General features: G+C 28.1%; 6 protein-coding genes across 8 annotated transcripts; 4 read left to right on the forward strand and 2 right to left on the reverse strand.

The window, feature by feature from the left end:
* The first annotated feature begins 5941 nt into the window (after positions 1–5941).
* Positions 5942–9975, forward strand: LOC111041729 (pre-rRNA-processing protein TSR1 homolog). Of its 2 annotated transcripts, XM_022326117.1 has the most exons (13): positions 5942–6073; positions 6137–6255; positions 6322–6595; positions 6901–7120; positions 7314–7514; positions 7593–7787; positions 7852–8023; positions 8115–8324; positions 8668–8891; positions 8956–9219; positions 9277–9387; positions 9498–9705; positions 9818–9945. In XM_022326117.1, exons 2-13 carry the CDS (start codon positions 6138–6140, stop codon positions 9943–9945), a joined length of 2325 nt encoding a protein of 774 aa, XP_022181809.1. In that variant the 5' UTR covers positions 5942–6073; position 6137. The 2 variants fall into 2 exon arrangements, with proteins under 2 accessions (XP_022181809.1, XP_022181808.1); XM_022326116.1 differs by having other exon boundaries at positions 5994–6255; positions 9818–9975.
* On the reverse strand, positions 9711–10806 carry LOC111041732 (phosphatidylinositol N-acetylglucosaminyltransferase subunit H-like). The gene has a single exon (XM_022326121.1). The coding sequence runs from the start codon at positions 10500–10502 to the stop codon at positions 9978–9980; it is 525 nt and encodes a 174-aa protein (XP_022181813.1). The 5' UTR covers positions 10503–10806; the 3' UTR covers positions 9711–9977.
* A 207-nt stretch (positions 10807–11013) lies between these two features.
* Positions 11014–12070, forward strand: LOC111041735 (40S ribosomal protein S23). Its single transcript, XM_022326124.1, has 4 exons — positions 11014–11156; positions 11435–11594; positions 11670–11854; positions 11925–12070. Exons 1-4 carry the CDS (start codon positions 11153–11155, stop codon positions 12005–12007), a joined length of 432 nt encoding a protein of 143 aa, XP_022181816.1. The 5' UTR covers positions 11014–11152; the 3' UTR covers positions 12008–12070.
* Positions 12071–14182: 2112 nt separating this feature from the next.
* Positions 14183–17947, forward strand: LOC111041730 (protein unc-50 homolog A). The gene is made up of 8 exons (XM_022326118.1): positions 14183–14490; positions 14554–14706; positions 14770–14918; positions 14978–15043; positions 15103–15223; positions 15845–15984; positions 16941–17042; positions 17577–17947. Exons 2-8 carry the CDS (start codon positions 14636–14638, stop codon positions 17711–17713), a joined length of 786 nt encoding a protein of 261 aa, XP_022181810.1. The 5' UTR covers positions 14183–14490; positions 14554–14635; the 3' UTR covers positions 17714–17947.
* Positions 17879–19368, reverse strand: LOC111041731 (ER membrane protein complex subunit 7 homolog). 2 transcript variants are annotated; one of them, XM_022326119.1, is made up of 4 exons: positions 19045–19368; positions 18320–18578; positions 18162–18236; positions 17879–18096 (listed from the first exon to the last, which is right to left on the reverse strand). In XM_022326119.1, exons 1-4 carry the CDS (start codon positions 19242–19244, stop codon positions 17944–17946), a joined length of 687 nt encoding a protein of 228 aa, XP_022181811.1. In that variant the 5' UTR covers positions 19245–19368; the 3' UTR covers positions 17879–17943. The 2 variants fall into 2 exon arrangements, with proteins under 2 accessions (XP_022181811.1, XP_022181812.1); XM_022326120.1 differs by lacking the exon at positions 19045–19368 and adding an exon at positions 18658–18829.
* A 180-nt stretch (positions 19369–19548) lies between these two features.
* Positions 19549–21410, forward strand: LOC111041734 (UPF0545 protein C22orf39 homolog). Its single transcript, XM_022326123.1, has 4 exons — positions 19549–19722; positions 19802–19854; positions 20207–20371; positions 20455–21410. The coding sequence occupies exons 1-4, from the start codon at positions 19719–19721 to the stop codon at positions 20668–20670; spliced, it is 438 nt and encodes a 145-aa protein (XP_022181815.1). The 5' UTR covers positions 19549–19718; the 3' UTR covers positions 20671–21410.
* Positions 21411–23158: the final 1748 nt, after the last annotated feature.

Here is a 23158-nt window from a genome sequence, read left to right on the forward strand (position 1 = left end):
CAGCCATCTTAATGAGAGTGTTAAACCCGTGATCGCCTCACCATTTTTTTTAAATTTAACTTAAATTAATTAAATATTGTGATAGTTTCTTTGGCTTAAAAATTTGGAGATTGTTGAATATAATAGCATAGATCAAATATATTAGTATATTTAATCTATGATGATAGACTGTAGACTCTTTAGTGTGTGTCCCTAGGATATATATTTTTTTTTTCTTGAAATGTATTTGTCCCCGGACGCCAATGTTCCCTCCCCATTTTTTTTCCATTAAATAAATACTAGTCAATTATTTTGTATACATTTTTCAAACATTGACCACCCGATGGCCTCTGGATAAGTTTTGCACTTATAAGATGTATTTTTAAAAATTCTTTGTTGTTTGCTTCTTGAAATGCATCTGCTCGCGGACGCCCACGTTCTCCTTCTAATTTTTTTTCATCTCATCAATCTTTGTATAAACTGTTTAAACATTGACCACCATGGGTGGCCTCAAAAATAAGTTATGTACTTATATGACATATTAAAAAAAAATTTTTTTTGCTCTTTGAAATGCATTTACCTCCTGGCGCCCGAGCTCCACCCCCCTTTCTTAATATTAGTTATTTGATTTTTTTATATACATATTTTAAACTTTGATAGACATGTGCCCTTTCTATAAATATTCATTCGTATAGGAACTAATTTTATTAAAATAACTTTTTTGGTCAAAAAAATTGGAGATTGTAAATTGCAGTGTTTAGTGTGTATCCACAAAAGCGGGTGGTTACTAGTTGCGCCTCGCGGAAAAAAATGTCTTCCAAATTGCTGCCAAGGTCAAGTGGGGACAGAAACTAGGATATTTGTACAATTTATTCAATAGAATGTCAGTTATATTATTGATAAGCTTTCTTATTATATCACAATGTAACGATGAGTAGCCAATATAAAAAAGTTCCAACAACCTATACGGGCGACGGTTGGGTATCTTGCAGGGAGTTGCTCAGGGCTATATCAGTATAAATAATAACAAGCGTAAAAATGCATTAAATTATTTCTTCTGATTATTTTTAGCTATTGTTAAACTATTAAAAAATGTATTTCCCGGGCACTTATATTCATATATGGTACAAAGTAAGTTTTAAACTTTAAGCTTCTAAACTGTAAAAACATTTTTATATTTTTAACTTTTCTTGGAACATATATTATAAATCGTGCATTTTTAATATTACTACATACATTAAATTTATAAATATTACATACTAACTTAAACATGCGTAATATTGTTCTCTGTTTAAAATCACAAACGTTCAATCGTTGACATTTGATAATATTATTAGATTAGTGAATTAACTACTTTGATTTTGGGTTTTTAAATTACCGAAGAAATTCCAAACAGAATCAAGTTTATATGGAAATAAAGTACGTATATTAATACTAATACAACGTTTATTATCTAACTGTCAACGGACAATTCGTTAAGCCGATGAGAAACAGACAAAAAATTTCTATTTTACAAGATCATATTAAATAACACTTGCCTACCATGTTATAATAGTTATGTTATTGTAATTTGATGTTATTATATATATCATATATGACATTTGTGAAATTTGTGACTGAGCTGGAGAACTCCCCCAAATACAATTTACCGATTGAGGAAAATAAATAAGTGATTTCATAGAACCAAACACCAATTCCTTATTACAAGTTAATTTAAAACACTTATACCATTATGATACACATTTTTAGTTATTTAATTTTACGTTATTATAAATAGGTATAATATAAAAAAGTTTAAAGAATTCACAATATGAGTATCAGCTCAAAAAACGAAAACGCCACATTCAATATCTTTCTATTTGATATTTCAATGGTCCATATACCCAACTAACACTATTATACTATTATCATAAACATTCAATTATTTTAATTGTTTATTAGTGTGTAGATTCGAATGAAAAATGATCTAACGATTTCATTTGCTGAGCTACAGTACGAGACATAAATCAGCTGCTGCTGTATTGGTTCGTATAGCATTGTAAATTGTATGATACATTGATATTTGATATACAATCATGAATCAATACCTAATTATTGTAATATATATATTGTACTATATGTATATACTATATAGGTTACTGTTGGGACAAAGTTGATGTACATTCAAATAAGTAAAAAAAAAAAACACTGTCAGGCTTCTTGTCAGTAATAAGAGTCAAAATAATGTAAGTATGTACTTATTACTTAATTATTATATAGGTTACTGTTGGGAACGAAGTTGATGTACATTCAAATAAATCGAAAAAGATGTACTTAACACTGTTAGGCTTCTCGTCAGTAATAAGACTCAAAATAATGTAAGTAGGTACCTACCTCTTATAAATAAATTATATTTCATAGTTATATTATATTTCGATTAAATAAATTTAATCGAAATATAATATCATTTCATAGTTATATTATATATAGGGCAGAGGACTTGTAGCATTTGCATATTTGTTTTGCACCAACACAAAAATAGCAGAGTAAGAAACAAACACGTTTCATGCTGAAACAAAGTCAGTTTTGAAATTGTATTTTGCATGTTTTTATTTTTTTATTTTTTTATTTTTTTTTGGTGCATATTTCTTCAATTATATACGTTAAGATGCATATTTTCAATAATTTATCAATATTTTTACCATCGACGTGTTTATTAAATTTAAATATTTAATATACAACCAAAATAATGTTGAATTTAAAATTATTTAAAATGTTGATCATATGAATATGGTTGTTGACTGTTCCCACACGCATGCTTTTCCTAGAGGTATGTCTCGAGGATTGCCGATTAGATTTATTTTCCGATTATTAATTTTATTTATGTAGATATTGTTCACTGCATAAGATATTAACAATAAGAGCCACGGGGACGTCGGTCGCAGACATTAAAATTTAAATAAAATATATTCATACATATAATCTAATTGTTTAATGCATATTTTGTACATTTTAGTGCATATTTGGAGATTTTTTAAAGCTACTATTTTTTAAGTCTTCTGCCCTAATTATAACCACTAATTATATTTAATTAATTCTTGGTTATAACTATTGACCTACTATAGACTCGGCAAGAACTGTGTATCTCCCTACAGCATCCCCGTAAATTCGTCTTTGAATACAACAAAAAAATAAATGATACTCTAAGTAAATAGTTTCTTGTATCTCCTAAGGTTGGATTTGGAAAATTTTTCCAGTTACATCTGCAGCATTAAAATATTTGTATCCTATGACATATCGATTATAACTTACAACAGGTATTTTTATTAATTAAACCAAAATATATGTCTATTTCAAGTACCTAAATTATAATTATAACTATTCTATATGACCAGGGAACCGGGAAAACGACGACGGGGCTTGTATTATTATTTGCTCTCCCGTTTTTATGCATTTCACGCTCAGAAATAAAATCTGCACATATGCGCGTTCAAAAATACGAAAATTGAAGACAATCGTCAATTACGATATTCGGGTTGCATATTTCTCATCACAATTAATATTTATTTGAAGAATAAAAAGTAAATCTAAGCCTCACAAAAGAATATTAAAACAAACTTACTTTAAACATCGACTTTTTCGGAATTCAACGGAATCCAGGACGAATGTGCGCTGCAACGACGCTAATGTGGAAACGCTTCAAATACTGAACGTAAGTCTGAAAATATTGTAATTCGTGAAAAATAAAACCATTTGGAATGCAGTAATATGTGTTTTTTGTTCATGTCTGCCTTGCTAATTTAAATTTTAGAATATTTAATTGACTGTGTATTCTGTAACGACTTTGTCAATCACCATGGATTCTATTATAATATTAGTCAATACTCAATAGGATAAATACAAAGACATATTATATTATAATACAAATTTCATATCAAACAGATCCGTATTTACGTTTTATTCATTGAAATGTATTATTGAATTCAATGCTGAATGCGTCCATTATTGCAGCCTATAGTCATTGACAAGGTACACTGCAGAAGACCCTGATTTACAGCAAAATTTCTTCCTCGGTTTTATAAAAATAATTGAATATTTGAAAAATTATGGTGTGGCATTAATTCACGATTGGTCACATGCAGATGTCATTATATTCATATATTTTATTATCCATTAGTTATCCAGTTCAGAAGAATTCCTAAGAATTTTTTGTGGGGCTTTGAACATTTTGTGGTAAAGGGCATTAAATAGGTTTTATAATGAAATGAAACTATACGTGAAATATTAAAACCAATTTTTTTTGGACATTACAACACATCTGTGCAGTAGTTAATATGTATAGCTCTATTTTTATATGGGTACATATTTTAATTGTACATATTATTTATGACTACGACTCTGGTGTTTCTTCGTTCGTGTTGTCTGTGCTTGCGATGCATACATTGCGAGCTAGGGAATATCTACGTCAGAAACACACAATATGTACAAAGACATACTAACTATTTACGCGTAATAAAGTATATATTTGCAGATTTCAACCAAAGTAGGTAGGTAGGTACTGTTCTCAATAGCATTTTACCGAAGAATTTATTAATGATTATATGTTTCCGGTCCTAAGTACTTACCCATGACGATGACATAATGGGTAATCGACAGTTTTCTGATTTGGTCATCACTTCCAACGTCTGATCGCTGTCACTGGTAGACAATTTTGAAGAACACCTACTCATTATAGTAGGTAGCGACTCGAAGTTGCAAAAAGAACACTATAGTTTTTATCAATAACTAATTTACACACTTATACATTCGCTTAGATATTCAGATAAAATAAGTTGTTTTTATTTTTTGACTAAACTAAATAATTATAATAATTGTTTATTATTCGACGTCGATACCGACCTGTATGGAAGCATCCGTCGTAGTTATCGAGTTTAATTGTTATTTATTTTCAGCTAGCGACTATTTTTTACTAAAAAAGGCGTAGATATACAATTTACACGTTTATTTTAATTAATAGATTAGTTTATTTTTATATTAACAGATCACATTCGCCCCAAAAGAATATGAAAAACTTACCCATCTTCGCTGATCCGAACTGGAAATATTTGTACTTACTGATTTTTATGAAATTATTCTTTAACCTGAACCGAATATTTTCAATTGCCTTTTGCCATAGATTTATAGGTATTGTTGTATAATACTTGTAGTTGTCTTACAACTGCAGCTATGGGTATCAGTAGGTAAACCTAATATAGAAAGGTGAAGCAAAAAAGCTTGAACATATTGCTGTGTAAGAAATAATAATAATCGTAGCGTCTTAAAACCTTTTAAATCTACATAGGTATATTATTATTTACTAAACAGGTAGGTAGGTAGAAATAAATTTTAAAGATATACTAATTTAAATTATATCACTAAATCTCTTCCTACCTATCTATAATTATTATTATTTATTATATTTAATATACCAATATAAAGTTTTTTCCGAAAATTAGTTCAATCTATCTTATTAATTATTATACTATAGTAGAAGAATAAATAATAAAATAAGAAGAAGATAAATAAAATAAATAATAATAAATAATTTAACTAATTAATTTTTAAAAATAATGTCCATAGAAATAGAGGCTGCATCACCTATAGTAGTTCTTTTTTTTTTATTATTATTAATTGTTTATGGCATCAACTGCGTGGTTATTAACCAGGGGCGTTTTGGGACTGTTGGGTTACTGTAAGATTCGGAACACGTGTGTGTATAATAGTAGAACTGTAGAAGAATAAAAAAAAAGTTTATCTAGTTCCGTGGTTAAGGTATTTAGATATTTCGTTTTATTAAGGCTCTCTAGCACGTATTATTTTGAATTTTTTTCGCTTACTTTTATGTAAAATATTTAGTTTAACTTAGTGCACAGTCTGGCAACACTGAATTGAGCTTCTGTTTCTATCTTATCTATAGAAAATTGGAAAATCGCTGATAAATGATAATATTATGATATTAAACCTAGTGGATGCATGCATGTGCAATTCACGCATGGTCTGAAAACCAAAAATCAGATTTAAACTGACTAAGTACAACTGACTGAGACTAGCTTTTAAATTGTCCAGTGCAAGTATAGTGCGTAGTTCATGGATTCACGTCGAACGTGTTAATAGCCACTTCGTTTATTAATACTTTTAGAATGAAACCGGAAAACCATGATCAAGCGGTCCACAGACCTGGGCCAGCTAAACAGGACAATAAAAAACATAAAACTGGTCGACACAGGAGTAAAGGAATCCTAGAAATATTGAAAAAAGGTATTTAAAAATACTGTAGAAAATTCAAATTTGAAATGTTTATAAAAATGAAATATTTTAATTTAGGACGTTCAGCACAGAATTCAGCCAAATCTAAAGCTAATCACCAGTTAAGTCGTATGGAACGTAGACATCAAGCTAAGATTTTACGTAAAACTAAAACAGAAAATGTTTTGAATGAAAAACGTAGGTCTTTAAATGTACCTCACTTAGTTGCTGTTATACCTCTAAGCAATAATGTGTTTGTTAATGAAAAACTGATGGAAATGATCAATGTATTACAAAAGGCCGATGTAAAATTAACAACAGCTGTTGCTTCTGAAGGATACTCCCATTTATGGTTACTATGATAATATAATTATTGTTTTTGAAATGTACACAATATAGTATTAATATTTATTATATGGCACTAGTTTGTTGTACTCTCACCAGTTGGAATTGATTGTAAAAAATATATGACCCTACCAGATATTGCCACTTATGTTTTATTGAATAAATTCCAAGTGAAATAATATCTTAATGATGGCAAAATACATTGCCTAATATTATGTTGAATATGGGATCATATATTATTGGCCATCAATTTCGGTGAATTGTGGGAATAAAAACTGATTTATTAAATTTCATGAATTTTTTTTTAATTAGGGTTGAACAATTCAAACAAGCATTTACTTTCATTAGACCCGACTGTAGCAGTGTTCTTGGACTTTTAGATACACTTAAAGTAGTTGACACCATTTTGTTTATGGTTTCGGCTGAAGGTGGCTTTGATCAAGATGTTGATTTACTAATGACTTGTATATTAGCACAAGGACTTCCTTCAACGGTTGTAGCTATTACAGACCTCGATAAAATACCTCTCAAAGTTTGTAGCCCCTAATATTTTATTTAATCCATATTATACTCTGTCCAGTGAGAAAACACGCTGATTATGTGTGTCACTCTCCCATCGAAACCAGTGTCACAGAAGAACCGATTTCCATCAGTCCACTGCTTATCCTCTTGCTGGACAAAGTATAGGTGCTTATATTTAATATTTATTCTCAATTATTTAATAGAAACAAAATGAAGCAAAACAGTGCATTCAGAAAGATATAGAAAATTGGCTACCTGATGAAAAAGTCAGCAAAATTGATACATCAACAGACATTCTAAATGTTCTTAGACGTATAAGTTCTCAAAAAAAAAGGTCAATTACATTCCGTGATAGACGACCACATTTATTAGCTGAAGAATTGGCTTTTATCCCTAGCTCTGATGTTTGTATATTCAAAATAGAATTAATTTAATGTGAATAATAATTTTAAGGAAATGTATTATTCATAATTTGATTTTAGGATAATGTAGGTACTATGAAAATTAGCGGTTTTTTGAGAGGACAGACTCTTTCTGTTAATTCTTTAGTACATATTCCTGGGTGGGGTGACTTTCAAATGGAACAAATAGATTTGTCCTCTAATGATTTTATCAAGAGCTTTTCTGGGAAAGATGTGCAAACTACAGTCTTGGAGACTGCTAATCCTGGATTACAAGTATGTGGTTTTTAAAAAAAGAATTTTTATTTTAAATATGCAGTTTAAACAATAATATTTAAAGGATACTTTGGTTTGTGAAAATATACCTGATCCAATGGATGCTGAACAAACTTGGCCTACTGATGAAGAAATGAAAGAAGCAACATCTAAAAATAAACGCATGATTAAACGTGTACCTCAGGGTATGTCTGTGTATCAATCAGCTTGGATTCCTGATGAAGAATCTGACCATGGTATATATTTTTACATGAATATTGATTTAAATTCATATATTAGAATAATAGATTTTTAATTTATTTTTTAATTTGTATTTTATTTGAACAGATGAGGATAATTCAGAATCTGAAGAAGGCTCCGATGATTTTTATTCAATCGAAGATGAAACTTCTGATAATGAAATGAAGAGTGTAATAGATGACCAAATGGAAACTATGTCTATGACTTCTGTTGCTTCTGAAGCGCCGATTGAAGCTGATAAATATGATTTGCAGTTTGATATAAATGAAGAAGAAAAAATATTAACTAAAATTAAAGGTTTGTATTTTTAATTTTAAATTAAATATGAAATCATGCCATTAAAATATTAAAGTGTTATAATTATTATTCAAAATATTAATTATGGTTTATCCAACCAACATAATGTTATCTAAATTATTGTTAAATGTAAAATTAAACTCTTTATACATATAAGTAAGTATTTAAACTTGGTAGATTAAACACACCAATTATATTAAAGAATTTATACTTGGATTGTGGAATTCTATTCTATTAAATATTGGATTTGTTTAAAAAATTGTAACACATTTTTATAACTTAATATCTTTGACTAAAATTATTAAATATACATATTACATATACAATAAACAATTTATTTTAGAAGCAAAAGCTGATCAAATGTTTCCCGATGAAGTAGATACACCTAATGATATGCCAGCTAGAATTCGCTTTCAGAAGTATAGAGGTTTACAATCATTCCGGACATCACCATGGGATGTTAAAGAAAATTTACCTGCTGAATATGCTAGAATATTTCAGTTTGAAAATTTTGATAGAACAAGGAAAAGGATGTTTAAAAATTTAGAAAACACAACTGGTGCCATGGTAAGAATTTTAATGTGGAATTTTTTTTTTTTAATCAATAATTAATTTAAAAAACCTTTTTTAGCCAGATTGGTACATTACAGTTCATGTGAAAAATATACCATCTAAAATGTTTCATTCAAGAGATGCCCGTAATCCTATTGTATTATTTGGTCTTATGCCTCATGAGCAAAAAATGTCTGTGCTAAATGTAGTTCTGAAACGACCATCTACAGTACATTTTGACGAACCAATTAAATCTAAATCGGAACTTATATTCCAATGTGGTTTTCGTCGATTTACTGCAGAACCTATATTTAGTCAGCATACAAATGGAAATAAATTTAAAGTAAATTAAAAACTGTAGGTATTGAGTTATTTTTATTATTTTATCTTATTGGTTTAGTATGAACGATTTTTCCATGAAGATTCAATAGTTGTTGCTACAATGTTTGCACCTATTGTCTATCCACCTTCCTCAGTTATAGCCATGAAGTACTGTAAAGATGGTTCATTTGTAAGTTTTCAAATTTTTTTTTCATATTAAATTATTTGGTTCTTTTAAACAATACATTTAATATTTATTTGTACTCTTGTTAAGTTTAATTTAAATTATTACTTTTTTAGCAAATAATTGGAAATGGAAATGTTTTGTCAGTAAATCCAGATCGTGTGATTGTAAAAAGAACAGTTCTGAGCGGTCATCCATTTAAGGTACATAAACATTCGGCTGTTGTCAGGTTTATGTTTTTCAATCGAGAAGATATTGATTGGTTTAGACCAGTTGAGCTACGTACCAAGTATGGAAGGAGAGGACATATTAAAGAACCTTTAGGTATGTTTTATAACTTATCACTTTGTTTATTTAAAAATAAAATAATAATTGGATATAAACATGTTTAAAAATGACTCATATTTGTATTAAATGTCACTATTTCTAATCTTAGGTACTCATGGACACATGAAATGTGGATTTGACGGTCAAGTAAAATCTCAAGACACTGTTTGTTTAAATTTGTATAAACGTGTTTTTCCAAAATGGACATATAATCAATTTTATAATGTTACAAAATAAATATACATTAAGTTTGATATCCACAAATCACTTCATCTGTTGTTTTCTAATAGTTTGTAAACGTCCTTGTATATTATTTCTAAAAAATGTAACCTTGGTGCACTTTTCTGAAACAATGTTATTATTCCATTTTGGGGTGTTTTAATCGCCAAGTAGTATAATACTTTTTGAGTGTGAATAACATCAACAATAAGAACATCAGCAATACTCTGCCAAGGTAATGAAAACACCCTTTGATGTCCAGTTATATAAGTTGTGGTCAACTGTAATCCAATGGGAGCTGTTATGAGTAATGATTCATTACAAACTTTAAAACTAAACCTTAACCCAAATATTAACAAGACAATTGCAGAAATGAAGACAGTCTTTGAACATAATACTGTAGAATTTACTAAATATGAATATGCTGCTATTAGTAGTGACATCACAATAATGAAGCATTCTGTGTTGGAACATTTTTCGCGCTTTTCCACACTATATTCTAAGCACGAGTGCTTCAATGATTCTTGAATAGAAGACTTCAACACAAGTCTATTGTCTGACATTATAATGTTCATAATTGTTCAACACTCGTAAAAACTGTAATTCGAATTACTGTAGACTTCCAAAATGCGCACAATCGTCCAATTATTCACCACTTGTGTATAATGGAGCACATGTCAATTCAAATTGTGTATCATAAGCTGTAGACTGCGATAAGGTTAATCTATTTTGTTACGTTCTAGAGATTATAAAATATAGTTTAAGCAATAAATATTAAAAAATCTTTAAAAAATATTGAATATTCAATAAAAATAAAAATATTTAAAATGTTTGACAATTCAACTAAATTGACCATTATATCAAGTTATTACTATCATTATTCATTATCTTTAAATCTTTTAACCACTTATCAAAAGAGAACGCCATCTATCTAACTACAACAACTCACAACTGTGGTTGATTAACGATTGTAGCAATCGACCGTGGTTAGAACGATCCCATACAGGCTCACCATAACTATTATTTAGTTCAATACGTTGGTCATACTGTACACAGAGTCGGCTACAACTTAGCATCGTACCTCCTTCACACAGTTTCTGATCTCTCTGTCATTTCGGTCTTGTGCGTTTTGTGTACGTTCGTGGTTTTCACGTTTCGTGTTCAATCGTTCATTTCTTCAACTAATTCTTCCGATTCATCCACTCTTTTGAAATCGTGACACATCATGGGTAAGTACAGCAATTTGTGTTAATATTTTGAAACATTGTAAAAAATAAATTATCGACCATGTGCTAACATCTCCAATTTGTCAATCGCTGATCGGCATTAAATTGTCTAATAGTTAGACCGAAATAAAAATAATAATAATAGTGTCTGAATAATTTAAGTTCAATTGACGTGATATAGTATACACTATTTCACTTGAGTTTGTAGATGTTAAACACGGTTGATAATCGTTAAAGCTGTTGAAGTTGTACATTAAGCTAATTATTACATCAATACATAGGTAAACCTCGTGGTATTCGTACGGCCCGTAAACATGTAAACCATCGTCGTGTCCAAAAGTGGGCCGACAAGGACTACAAAAAGGCACATTTAGGAACAAGATGGAAGGCCAATCCTTTCGGAGGAGCTTCTCACGCCAAGGGAATTGTTTTAGAAAAAGTGTAAGCATGATACATTTTGTCAGATGATAAAAGTTCAATTAAATCAGTATATTTAAACAAATGTATTAATTACAGTGGAGTTGAAGCCAAACAGCCTAACTCTGCTATCCGTAAGTGTGTCCGTGTACAACTTATCAAGAATGGAAAGAAAATCACCGCTTTTGTACCTAGAGATGGTTGTTTAAATTATATTGAAGAAAATGACGAAGTTTTGGTAGCAGGTTTCGGGCGAAAAGGTCATGCTGTGGGAGATATTCCCGGTAAGATATTTATTGCTCTTAAAGCTTAATATTTTATGAACTTTTGTTTATTATTATTTTGTTCATACAGGGGTTCGTTTCAAGGTTGTCAAAGTAGCAAATGTTTCATTACTCGCTTTATACAAAGAAAAGAAGGAGAGACCTAGGTCTTAAATACATAATATGTGTATTTTTATTTTTTTGAATAATTAAAAACAAAATATTTAAAAAGTGAAATCATGTTTTAATGTATTATTGCTGTTAATGTCAATAAGAATTGATAGTCAGCTGAACCTATAATTATTTATTAAATGGACTGAGTATCCATTTCTATAACATTCAAGTAACAAATAATCTGTTTGTATTTATAATATAACTTAGCAGTATTGTAGGTTTTTATGGTGTAACTCGTCACATGAATATATGTGTTGAATTTGCATAGAATAAGAAAACATTGATTCTGCACTAGGAGATACACTATTATATGTCTAAATTAGATCTATATAGCCCAAAACAATGCATGTATTACAATTCCTCACTTATATTTTAGTATTTATCTGCCATAAAATATTGTGAATAGGTTCAACATGAAATAACTTCTAATTGGTCCATCAATAAAACATTTCGATTTTACGTATCTCCGCTCATCGCCTCATAATTGAGATTGGTTCAAAATGGCATCTCATGGAGATGTGCTAAAGAAACGATTTTTTCGGGGTCACAGCATGTACTGGCTGTTCAGTGTCCCTAGATTAGTGTGATAAGTAATATACATTATTAGTACTTATTACATACATATTATTCAATTGTCCTATTAATATTTTTAGTATAACTGCAATATTTTATGTATGAATATCCAATAGTATAAAAATTTGAATTTAAATCCCTTCTAAAGAAATTTTTGAAAGAAAAGTTAATGAGGTATCGAGAGTCTTCTTGGTATCAACTTAATACTTTATTATTATTCTTATTCTTACTGATTGCATCAACTTCGATTAAAATGTCAATCCTAATGTCTGCGTAGAAATAATTTGTAAATAGTTAAATAATTTTTATTTGAATACTAACCAATTGCGATTTGCAACTTAATGAGATAAAAATGTTTAGTTTTCCTGAAATGTTTGAATTTGATATTGTTACTGGTTACCATAGGTACCTACCTAATAGCTATTAGTATTTGAATTCCAATTTCCAATTAAAAATTATGTAGAATACTGAAATCCGAAAAACTTTTCTATAGCACATATTCTTTATTCTATGGTGAAGTCAAGATATTTAGCATTACGAAACAAACAATACCAATATGTTCAATTCTGGAACCTAATGAATTAGAAACCAACAATTAAGATATGCATTGAATTAAAAGTGACAATTTTCATCCCCTGATTCGATGAGATACAGCAATGACATAATATTGTCCTCCTTTCAGGCTTCATCCCATTGGTTAATAGTGATTTATTCTTCAGTTTTGAAAGAATACCTACCAATATTTCATTATAAAATTATATTAATATGTTTGAGCTTCAACATCATTAGATGCTATTCGTATAAAATGTCAGCATCAATCATAAAGAGATAGATAAAATAGGTAATAAAAGCATCCGTTGCTGTCACATGACGATGACGTGTACATCGCGCTGTTTATGTAATAATAGATTTTTACATTTAATGGGTACATATTTTGTTTAATACTGAAGTGTATGGAATATGGACTATAAGGCATTATATACATTTTGTAGTTTGTAGAATTATGGAACAACTTATTCATACATACAATATCAGACAAAGAGTTAAGACGTGTGCGGCTATGCATATATTATATACACTTCATCTATGCATGGTCCGTCTATGGACTTCCAAGTCTGAAATCTGAATAAACTCACCGTCAACACTCAACCACCCGAATAACCTCTGCACATCATCACCAAATTTCAAGAACTATAGTCAATCATTAACCCTCTTCTAATTGCGCTCACATCCTACCTAATTAAACAAAATCCCATTCCATATAACACCATATTAGCATAATATTTAATGTCCTAGTATGTTAACTAGTTTTTATTGGTATGTTTAAGGTTTTCTTTGTCTAATTATTGTCAATGATTGTCAAGCACGGCTTAATTCTATCTTAAGCCGTGTTGTCAAGATATAATGTCCTCGTTAAAAACTCATCAATAAAAAATATCCAATCAACTTAATTTTTTAATATTTTAACATGAGTACATAATATCGGCCCATGTTCTATATACTACAACTATGTAGTCTCGTTAATGTGTTATCATGAAATAATTGAATTTATCAATCCTTTATCAATGATTACAAACTCCAAATTCCGATCTACACTTTAATTTTTAATTTGCAGTTTCCAATTCAATATTATCCTTTTTTATTAAAATCTTCATTCTACATAAACATAATATATAGTAATATTATACTTTCAGAATGTATACCAAAGCATCTAATCTTTAAAATACCAACAACAAAATCATAAGAAGTGATAACATATCATTTGTAATTTGTAAATAGTACTGATTCATATCTTATCTGTCTCAGTGACAAATACTAAAAAGTTATATGAAAAATAATATGAAATTAACATACTTTTTACCTTTGAACAGTTTCAACACAAAAATTATATGATTAATACATTTATAGAGGTACTTAATTAAATACAAATCTTTTTAACACTTCTTTAATTTCCTTTTTTTTCTAATATTTAGTTAAATAATTGTACTTCAAAATACTAACAAATCTTAAAATTGAAGTTACACTATTATTTTTGAATGTGTTTCGTATAATATAATGCCAAGCAGCGTAAATTCCTTCCGATCGACATCGTCTTTGACATATTTACCTTCACCAGTAACACAGCGGTATGTATTTATTCATTAGTTTACTCAAGTAGGGTACATAAGTTAAATCCAAAAATGTTGCAGAACATGTATGAGTGCTGCTGTGAAACGCTACCGCTACTTGCGGAAGTTAACAAACTTTAAACAAATGGATTTTGAGTTTGCACTCTGGCAAATGACATTTTTGTTTATCAACCCTCAGAAAGTATATCGAAACTTTCAACACAGAAAAGGTAAGGGTTTTCGATTCAGTATATTATGTTGTATCATTTTATTTCAACTTTTTTCATAGAAACAAAACTACAATTTGCTCGTGATGACCCTGCATTTTTGGTGCTTTTAAGTGGACTCCTATGCGGTAAATATATAAAAATATCTACTTTAACTAAGTGTTTAATTTAATTTAATTTATTTCAGTTTCATCAATAGCGTTTACTTACGTCTTAAGACTTGGCTTCGTTGAATTTTTAAAATTTCTATTATATATTGTAACAGTTGACTGTTTGTTATCTGGTGTCATAATAAGTACTGTGTTATGGTATGTATTTTTAATTTACTCTGTAAGACACAGAATAAGGGCTATCTATTAATAAAATCCTACTAAAAATAATTATTAACGTTTGTTATTAATATTTGTGTTCATTCAGACCAATTAAACCCAATATTGAAGAAATAGGTACTTAAAATAAATTTATTTTGTAATTGTTCACATATTTCAAAATTATATATCATCACATCGCAGAGAAATTGTACACAATGGGTGAAATTTTAGTAGGGGGCAAAATAAAAATGTTTTTAAATGCAAGCTAAATAATGATTTCATGTTGTTTAAACATATCAATGTATAAATCATTGATGCTTGTATAATATTTTGTCATATAGTTTATTAAAACTAATTTCAATGAGAACAGAATTCAATAAATAGAAAATCAAATAAATCAAATCTCAGTAACTTAATTTCTCCGTTTCATACTTTGGTTCCAAACATATTATGACATTCCTTATGAAATTACATTTGTACAAAGTCATTCCTTGATGATAAACATTCATCATACACAAACTATTTCAATGATCTACAACTGTAGTCAAACAAAACCATGTATTTACTCTTCTTGTGATCACTTCTATATTATTATTAATATTTTATTATAATTTACAGGTTAGTTGCCAACAGATATTTAATTAAATCTAACTACAAAGGACAAGATGTTGAATGGGCTTATGCATTTGATATACATTTAAATGCTTTTGTTCCAACATTAGTAATATCTCATATATTTCAACTGTTTTTCTATCACAGTATGTATTATTGTTTCATACGTATTATAAACTACTTTATTTATTACTTTAGATTGGCGTTTCCCAAATTGTGTTCCGCGGAACCTTAGGGTTCCGCCAGATGTATGAGATTATTGAGGAAATTATGTTTATTTAATGTTTATTATTTAAAACATTTTTGATTGAAAATTTTTTTTTAAACTAAGTTTAATAATGAAAAGTCATTAACAGTATCATAAAAATATTATTAAGACTTGAGGGTTTAGACTAAACTATAGAGAGTTGATTTTCCTTTTTTATTTAGAAAAATTGAAGTTGAGTTGGATTAGACATTAGGGTTCAGCGAAACACAAACAATTTTTTAAGGGTGCCGTGGTCGTAAAAGTTTGGGAACCGCTGCTTTAAATAATAGTTTCAGCGCTTTGTGCTCAACCAGTGTGGGTAGTACAATCACGTGTGACTAAAAAAACTTTTGACAATTTTTTTTTAAAAATTTAATATTATTTATTTTCAGTGAAGTAAATTTAAATGTAAATATAATAGTTTAGGTATACAGGTTTATTTTTTTCCAATAATTTATTTTAAGTGTGTCACTGTTTATAAATATCTAAGTTAGGGTGTTGTGAAAAAATAGTTGAAATCCCTGGTCAAAAAAATAGTATTTGATCACCATATATATTATAAGTATTACTAGATGTATAGTGTTTATAAGTGTACCATTTAACAAGCTTTTGAATATTTAGTAAAGATTGCTCAAGTCAAATGTATATGACTATTTATGGGTGGAATGGTGATAAGCGATAACTGACTGTCATTATTACTTTGGGTGAAATTGTTAAAAGTTAAAAATGTTAAGGAAGAAGACGTAAAAGAAGGTTGAAAATTAAAATAATAAAAAAATACAAGCAGATTCTACTTTATACTATATAAAACGATTCTATGAAAATATTAAATAATAATTTTTTGTTTTTCTTTAGTATTTCTCAGACACGATTGGTTCTTACCATTATTTATTGGCAATACACTATGGCTTATAGCAATTGGTTATTATCTGTATATAACATTTTTAGGATACAGCTGTAAGTATTGAATATTTTGTATCTTTTAAGTTTTAAAACTAATATGTGTATGAAACAGTTATCTAATTTTCAATTTGTTTGTCTTATCAATACACAATATAATATAATAGAATGGAATAGACATTTTTAAAGTATTTAATTATCTATCATCTGATATTAATTACTTGTAAATTCTTCACCATAAAATTACAGATAACAATTTTAACTATTCAATAGAAAAGTACATGTTAAAAAAATATGGGAGAAAATATCTGCATTAAAAAATTGTACTTAATTTATATTAATTAATTAAATAATTCTTAGTACACCAAAAAATCCTTAGAAGAATTGTCCTACATTCATTAAAAAATATAACAATACTTATATTATTGCATTATCCACGATTTAAGTATTTAAAAACTTTTTTATCTTGAAACAGTACTTGATAAATATGCTGTTAGTAATTTTGTATTATTTTATAGAAATACATCTTACCACATATAAATTATTATGTTTAATTTAATTTATGTAAGTGTTTTTTAATTTATTTTCCAGGTTTACCCATTTTGCAAAAAACTGAAGTATTATTGACTCCATTTATTCTGCTGTTTTTTTTATATATATTGTCATTTGCAATAAATTGGAATATAAGCGACAATGTCATGTCCATATACAAGTACAGAATTCTATAAAACTGAAATATATTATGCATTCTTTTTAATTCTATAAAAAAAAATTTATTTTTCCAATTATATGTTTATAGAAATTTTATGTGTATATATTTATAATACATATTATGTCAACCTATTTATATAACATTTTTGTATAAACACGTACTATTATTAATTTTTTTATGATTTTTTATATATGTACAAAATACCTAACCTTAACATAATTTTGGTAAATTTACACTTGTTACACATTAATTATTCTTGTTGGATTTTTTTGAACTCTTTATGGCCTTGGTTTTTTCTTTTTGTTTCTCGGCAGTTGGTGAGTTTCCAGTGAAAAAAGAAGTTATCATTTCAGACATTTCAGGCATATCGTGTTTTAAGTTTGTCAATTGCTCCATTTCCTAAAAAATATTTAAAGATATAACTATACTTGTTATCTATTAGAGCAATTACTCAAAACTCAAACCTTCTTTGTTTCTGGGTCATTCATTAACTTTGGCAAAACCAATATTGCAAGAAGTGGCAACACCATTGTTAACACCTTAACATTAAAATTGTTATTTATTAAAATTACCTCTATTTGGGTAACTGAAGTCATTGAAGAATTTAAAGACAAAGGCTTACCATTGAATTGAAAAGAAAATCTGTGACTTTCCATTGTTCTCTAGTGTAAAAATATTTGGCAGGCATGTAGTTGACAAACTCTAATGGATAGGGCATCTGATGTACATGAGATGACTGAATGTAATTTACTTTGCGGGCGCGGTATTTGCCCTTTGAATTAATTTCCACTCTAATTGGTTCATAGACATAATTTGGATTGACTACTTCAACAATATATGATCCAGATGGTACTTTAGAAATAAGAAAAGAACCATTTTTCCTGCAAAATGTATCTTATTTAGTTTATGAAGGTTTTTATAAAAATAAAAAATAAACTAATAAGTAGGAAAATAATATACATCATACAAAATGGGTGTATGTTCTGCTGTATTATCTTTCTGAATTTATATTTCGTTAAAAAATGTGTAATAACAGTGAAGAATATGTATAACATACTTGACTGAAATGTGAATAAAATTATAAGTTTGAAAAATGGCTAGTTTTGAAAGTATACTGGGAGTGTAATATATTTGGTGTATACTTAAAATTGATAACACATAAATTATAACATCATAATTTGCAACACATAAAACATTTGTCATATGATATCAATCAAAAAGTAATAAATTATAATCTTGTAAGTACAGGTCAAAAATATATAATCCAAAACCAATTAATATATTTTAATGAAGTGTACTTAAATTATTTAAAAATTTAACTTTGGCCATTGTGTAAAATATTTTTACCTCAGAAAACCGACTGCTTCTCCTCCTTTAAGTTGTATAACAGTTTCGGCCAACCAGGAAGTTGTTAAGTTAGGCAGCATAACTGTACCTTCGATGTCATATAGTTCACGGTTCGATTCTGATTGTCCATTTGCATTAGGCAAACTTACCAATACGATGGATAACAATGCAACACAAACTTTAAATGAATTACAAATCATATTTACTAGAGACTAGGAACTAGAATTTTTATATAATTTATTGATTTAAATAAAACATATATAGGTGTTAGGTAAGTGAATTCATAACTTGTTAAAAGTTAAAACATCCAATTCGTGTTATCTATCCGAGATAATGAGATGTGCTGAATGTTATCACATACAAAAATATTCAAAGCTCAAAATAAGAAACGTCTTTGACTTTTTCATAATGTTATCTTATCAATTCATGCCGGCAATGAAAAACGAAAATTAATATCAGGTATCAGGATTCAGAAAATATCATTTATTTTAGAAATTATGAAATTAAAATATTAAATTTATTCTATTTTTCTGTGTTAGTGTGTTAACATTTTTATGACTACAATTTTAATTAATATATATCAATTAATAAAACATTTTACTTCCAATACTAACTATTATTTATAATATATGATTTAAAGTATAGCTTATTACTTTATAGCTCTAGAAGAATATATGAGTATGTATAAAATATTTTTATTTTTTCTGTACTTAAGTAATTACCAATTGTATAATTACGTCAATTATTTAAATTACAGATATGAACGAAGAAAATACAGATACAAAACCAAAAGATTTGGATTTATGGATGGTAACTATAAAATCTTTCTGTGATAATATAAAAAAGTAGAATTAAATTAAAAAGTACACCATTATAGTATGATAAAATTTATTTTACTTGTAGATTGTAAACATTGATGTATTAGATTCATATGAACCATTTGATTTTAATTTTAAGTCTATCAAAAAATATCCTAATTTTAAATAATAATATGCCACTATAATATTAAAAAGAATGAAAAATAACTAGTTGTGCTATATACCCAAACAATTATAATTTATAATAATTGAAGTATTTGTATATTTAGATATTATGTACTAATTAACATTTCTATTAAATATGTTTTGATGAATATTTATGTGGACAAGAATATTTGTTCCAGATACGTCCATGTGAAATGTATAATAGTGAATATGGTGAGTGTACTTCAATATCATCAAGATTACATCAGATGTTTGTTCATGGAAGTACAGTAGATTGCAACCATTGGCATGAAGACTATACAAATTGTTTAAAATGGAAAAATGACAAAAATATTCAAGCAGCTGTAACTAATTTTAAGGATATATATTATCCCTGTTACTCTTTTACATTAAAAATATAATAATAACAATTTGTTCTTTTTTAAAGGAAACCTTGGTTAATAGTGAAAAAATTAAGAGAAACAATCGATGGAAATCGTTCTATGCAAATAATGTATGGGAAAATAGAACTAGTCCACCAGAAAACTGGAATGAACCATTGCCAGATTATATAGCAAAGCGAAGACCAAATTCAACATTAAAGGATACATTAGACGAGTGTAATACAGAAATAGATAGTAAATCATTTTGTTCAATTATGTGAAATTTGTATACAAATATTTTCTTAACTTGGTTAATGTTATTATATTATTTAGTAATTATGCGGTTTTTATTTGAAAGCCAACTGTTGAAAATAAAATAGTCTCGAATATAGTGTTCTATCAGTTATATAAGATCCTTGAATTATTGTATCTGTTAAATATTTGTATGTCATTATAATATTTCTTACACTATTTTAATGCAAAAAATAATTCATTTTATATTCTATGAGGATTCTGGTTTGAGATTGATATGTTAACACCATTTACTGGTGTTGCTGATTTCACTAAAGTAAGGATGGCAAATCTGTAGTAAGTTAATTATAATAATTAGTTATGTTATTTGTTTTTATTTAATCCCATTAAATAGATTTAAGTAAAAAAATTTTTTCTCGTTTATACAATGTGTCCCATAAATAAGTGACCAGCCGGAGTCAAATGATAGTATTTAGTTATCTTAAGTTATGAAAAAAGGCTTTTAAATTATGCGTCAAACTTACTTTTTTTTTTGTTATGGGCAATTCAACATTGTTTTAAACAAAATAAAGCCCACTGCACACTTGCCAATTTATCTTCAAAATTTCAAATTTGTATTCTATTTTTTTTTTTTTTTATGCTATTATATTGCTATCCTATTGTATTTGTATCAACTAACATACACAATCAAACCAGAAATGTACAAATTATTTTTATTAAACTAAATATGTGAAAAAAGTTAGAGAAAATTAGAGAGGAAATCAAATAACAATTATTATTATAGTTGTATTATTCATACCTATAGGATTCTAAATTTTGTTTCCACAGCATCCATAATTTCTGAATGATTCTGATGCTAAACGTTGAATTACGTTTGTGAATGCGATTGTAATTAATAATTATTGTCAATGGACAATAGTTAGTCATTAATGCTTATTGGACAACGAGCTTTGATGAGTCATATACTCACAAAGAAGCAAAATTTAGGGAAACAAGATGATAATACTGGTTTCCACGTTCATGTTTGTTGTGGCGCCATCATATACACCAGTAAACATGTATCGCCAATAACTGTTTCCAAAATCTCGCCATTTCATTACGTTCGTTGTAAATTTGTATGACTGTTGTAGTTCTGTGTTTCGATTATTTTTTAAACTTTGAAATTAATAAAAAATTATCAACTGAAAAGGAATTAAATTGTGTCATTATTTATTGAAGATTTCAAATTGGATTTAGAAAAAAAGAGAAAATCTTGGCAAATTAATATGCTTTGTCTCAAGAAATAATATTAAATTGATTTTTTTAATTTTTAGTATTCTTAAATACTTACATCAATTTTAAATTAATAATTTATCATAATTTTATCAATTTATTTTTAATAATCAAATAAATAATTTTGAAGTTACATTAAAATGTTTAAAACTACGAAGTACCTGTCCTACAATTGAAATGAATAAAATCTTTAAATTTTCATTTTATAAAATTAAAATAATGTGTATCAAATTATAGATTTTAAATATACAGCTTTTAAATTTTAATATACTTAATTTATTTTAGTTGATTGTGAATCTCTCGTTTGTACTAGGTACTTGGTGCAAAATTCGATGAGCAATAGGAAACCATTTAACATTTGGCTAATAAAGTTATATGTATCATCTACTCCTGTTCCAGATTTCTAGCTTTTTTTGAATTTTAGTCAATCCTAGACTAAAAGCATTTATCAAAGATCTTATTTTTGTCTTCACTTCCGCCGATTCAAATCCCTCTACGTTCATTGCATTTCCAATTTCCCTACACTCATATTCCCGGGCAATCCTAACTTTTTAGGTTTTTTGTAAATATATCTCATGCCCAAGGAAGTTTTTCGTAGAGTTCGAAGAATTTTGTGATCAGTTCTACCTTCTACATTCCATTTTTTAGGGTTCCGCATCCAAAGGGTAAAACGGGACCCTATTACTAAGACTTCACTGTCCGTCTGTCACCACTCACCAGGCTGTATCTCATGAACCGTGATACTTAGACGGTTCAAGTTTCTATTGCCACTACAACAATAAATACTAATAATAAAATAAAATAAATATTTAAGGGGGATACAACAAATGTGATTTTGTTGCCGTTCTTATAGATAATGGTACGAATTAGGTACGGAACCCTTCGTGCGAGAGTCCGACTCGCACGCTTGGCCGGTTTTTTTATTTTTTGAAATTTTTAACATTTGGAATGGGTACGAAAAAGTAAACAAGGTAAATATAATTATAGAACTGAAATTGAAATAGTCACAATAGTCCAAGTATAATATTTTCATCAATACATGGTAAGAGTATAACATTATTTACATTCATCATCATTCATAACAACATTCAATTTGGAAATCGCATGCTTATGTTTACAGATATTAAAATATAAATGATTTTAGTACTTGGAAATGACTAAATCTATGTCGATGGGACCCATGGTTAAAACTTGAAACAGTTAGTTTTATAACAAAAGTACAAAATATAATATTAGGTAGGTAAA

The sequence above is a fragment of the Myzus persicae genome, unplaced genomic scaffold (assembly GCF_001856785.1).
Source record: "Myzus persicae strain clone G006 unplaced genomic scaffold, MPER_G0061.0, whole genome shotgun sequence".
Taxonomy (NCBI): domain Eukaryota; kingdom Metazoa; phylum Arthropoda; class Insecta; order Hemiptera; family Aphididae; genus Myzus; species Myzus persicae.

Coding starts and splice junctions, on each gene's coding strand:
- LOC111041731 (XM_022326119.1), bottom strand. CDS start 19,244: ATGATTTGTAATTCATTTAAAGTTTGTGTTGCATTGTTATCCATCGTA. Junction 18,237..18,319: donor ATTTTCTTTTCAATTCAATG/GTAAGCCTTTGT, acceptor TTTAATGTTAAG/GTGTTAACAATGGTGTTGCC. Junction 18,097..18,161: donor ATGACCCAGAAACAAAGAAG/GTTTGAGTTTTG, acceptor AATATTTTTTAG/GAAATGGAGCAATTGACAAA.
- LOC111041732 (XM_022326121.1), bottom strand. CDS start 10,502: ATGAACATTATAATGTCAGACAATAGACTTGTGTTGAAGTCTTCTATT.
- LOC111041735 (XM_022326124.1), top strand. Junction 11,595..11,669: donor GGAATTGTTTTAGAAAAAGT/GTAAGCATGATA, acceptor TATTAATTACAG/TGGAGTTGAAGCCAAACAGC. Junction 11,855..11,924: donor TGCTGTGGGAGATATTCCCG/GTAAGATATTTA, acceptor TTGTTCATACAG/GGGTTCGTTTCAAGGTTGTC.
- LOC111041730 (XM_022326118.1), top strand. CDS start 14,636: ATGCCAAGCAGCGTAAATTCCTTCCGATCGACATCGTCTTTGACATAT. Junction 14,919..14,977: donor AAACTTTCAACACAGAAAAG/GTAAGGGTTTTC, acceptor CTTTTTTCATAG/AAACAAAACTACAATTTGCT. Junction 15,044..15,102: donor TTTAAGTGGACTCCTATGCG/GTAAATATATAA, acceptor AATTTATTTCAG/TTTCATCAATAGCGTTTACT.
- LOC111041734 (XM_022326123.1), top strand. Junction 19,855..20,206: donor AAGATTTGGATTTATGGATG/GTAACTATAAAA, acceptor TATTTGTTCCAG/ATACGTCCATGTGAAATGTA. Junction 20,372..20,454: donor ACAAAAATATTCAAGCAGCT/GTAACTAATTTT, acceptor TCTTTTTTAAAG/GAAACCTTGGTTAATAGTGA.
- LOC111041729 (XM_022326117.1), top strand. CDS start 6,138: ATGAAACCGGAAAACCATGATCAAGCGGTCCACAGACCTGGGCCAGCT. Junction 7,515..7,592: donor CTTTTATCCCTAGCTCTGAT/GTTTGTATATTC, acceptor ATTTGATTTTAG/GATAATGTAGGTACTATGAA. Junction 9,388..9,497: donor ACTGTAAAGATGGTTCATTT/GTAAGTTTTCAA, acceptor TTACTTTTTTAG/CAAATAATTGGAAATGGAAA.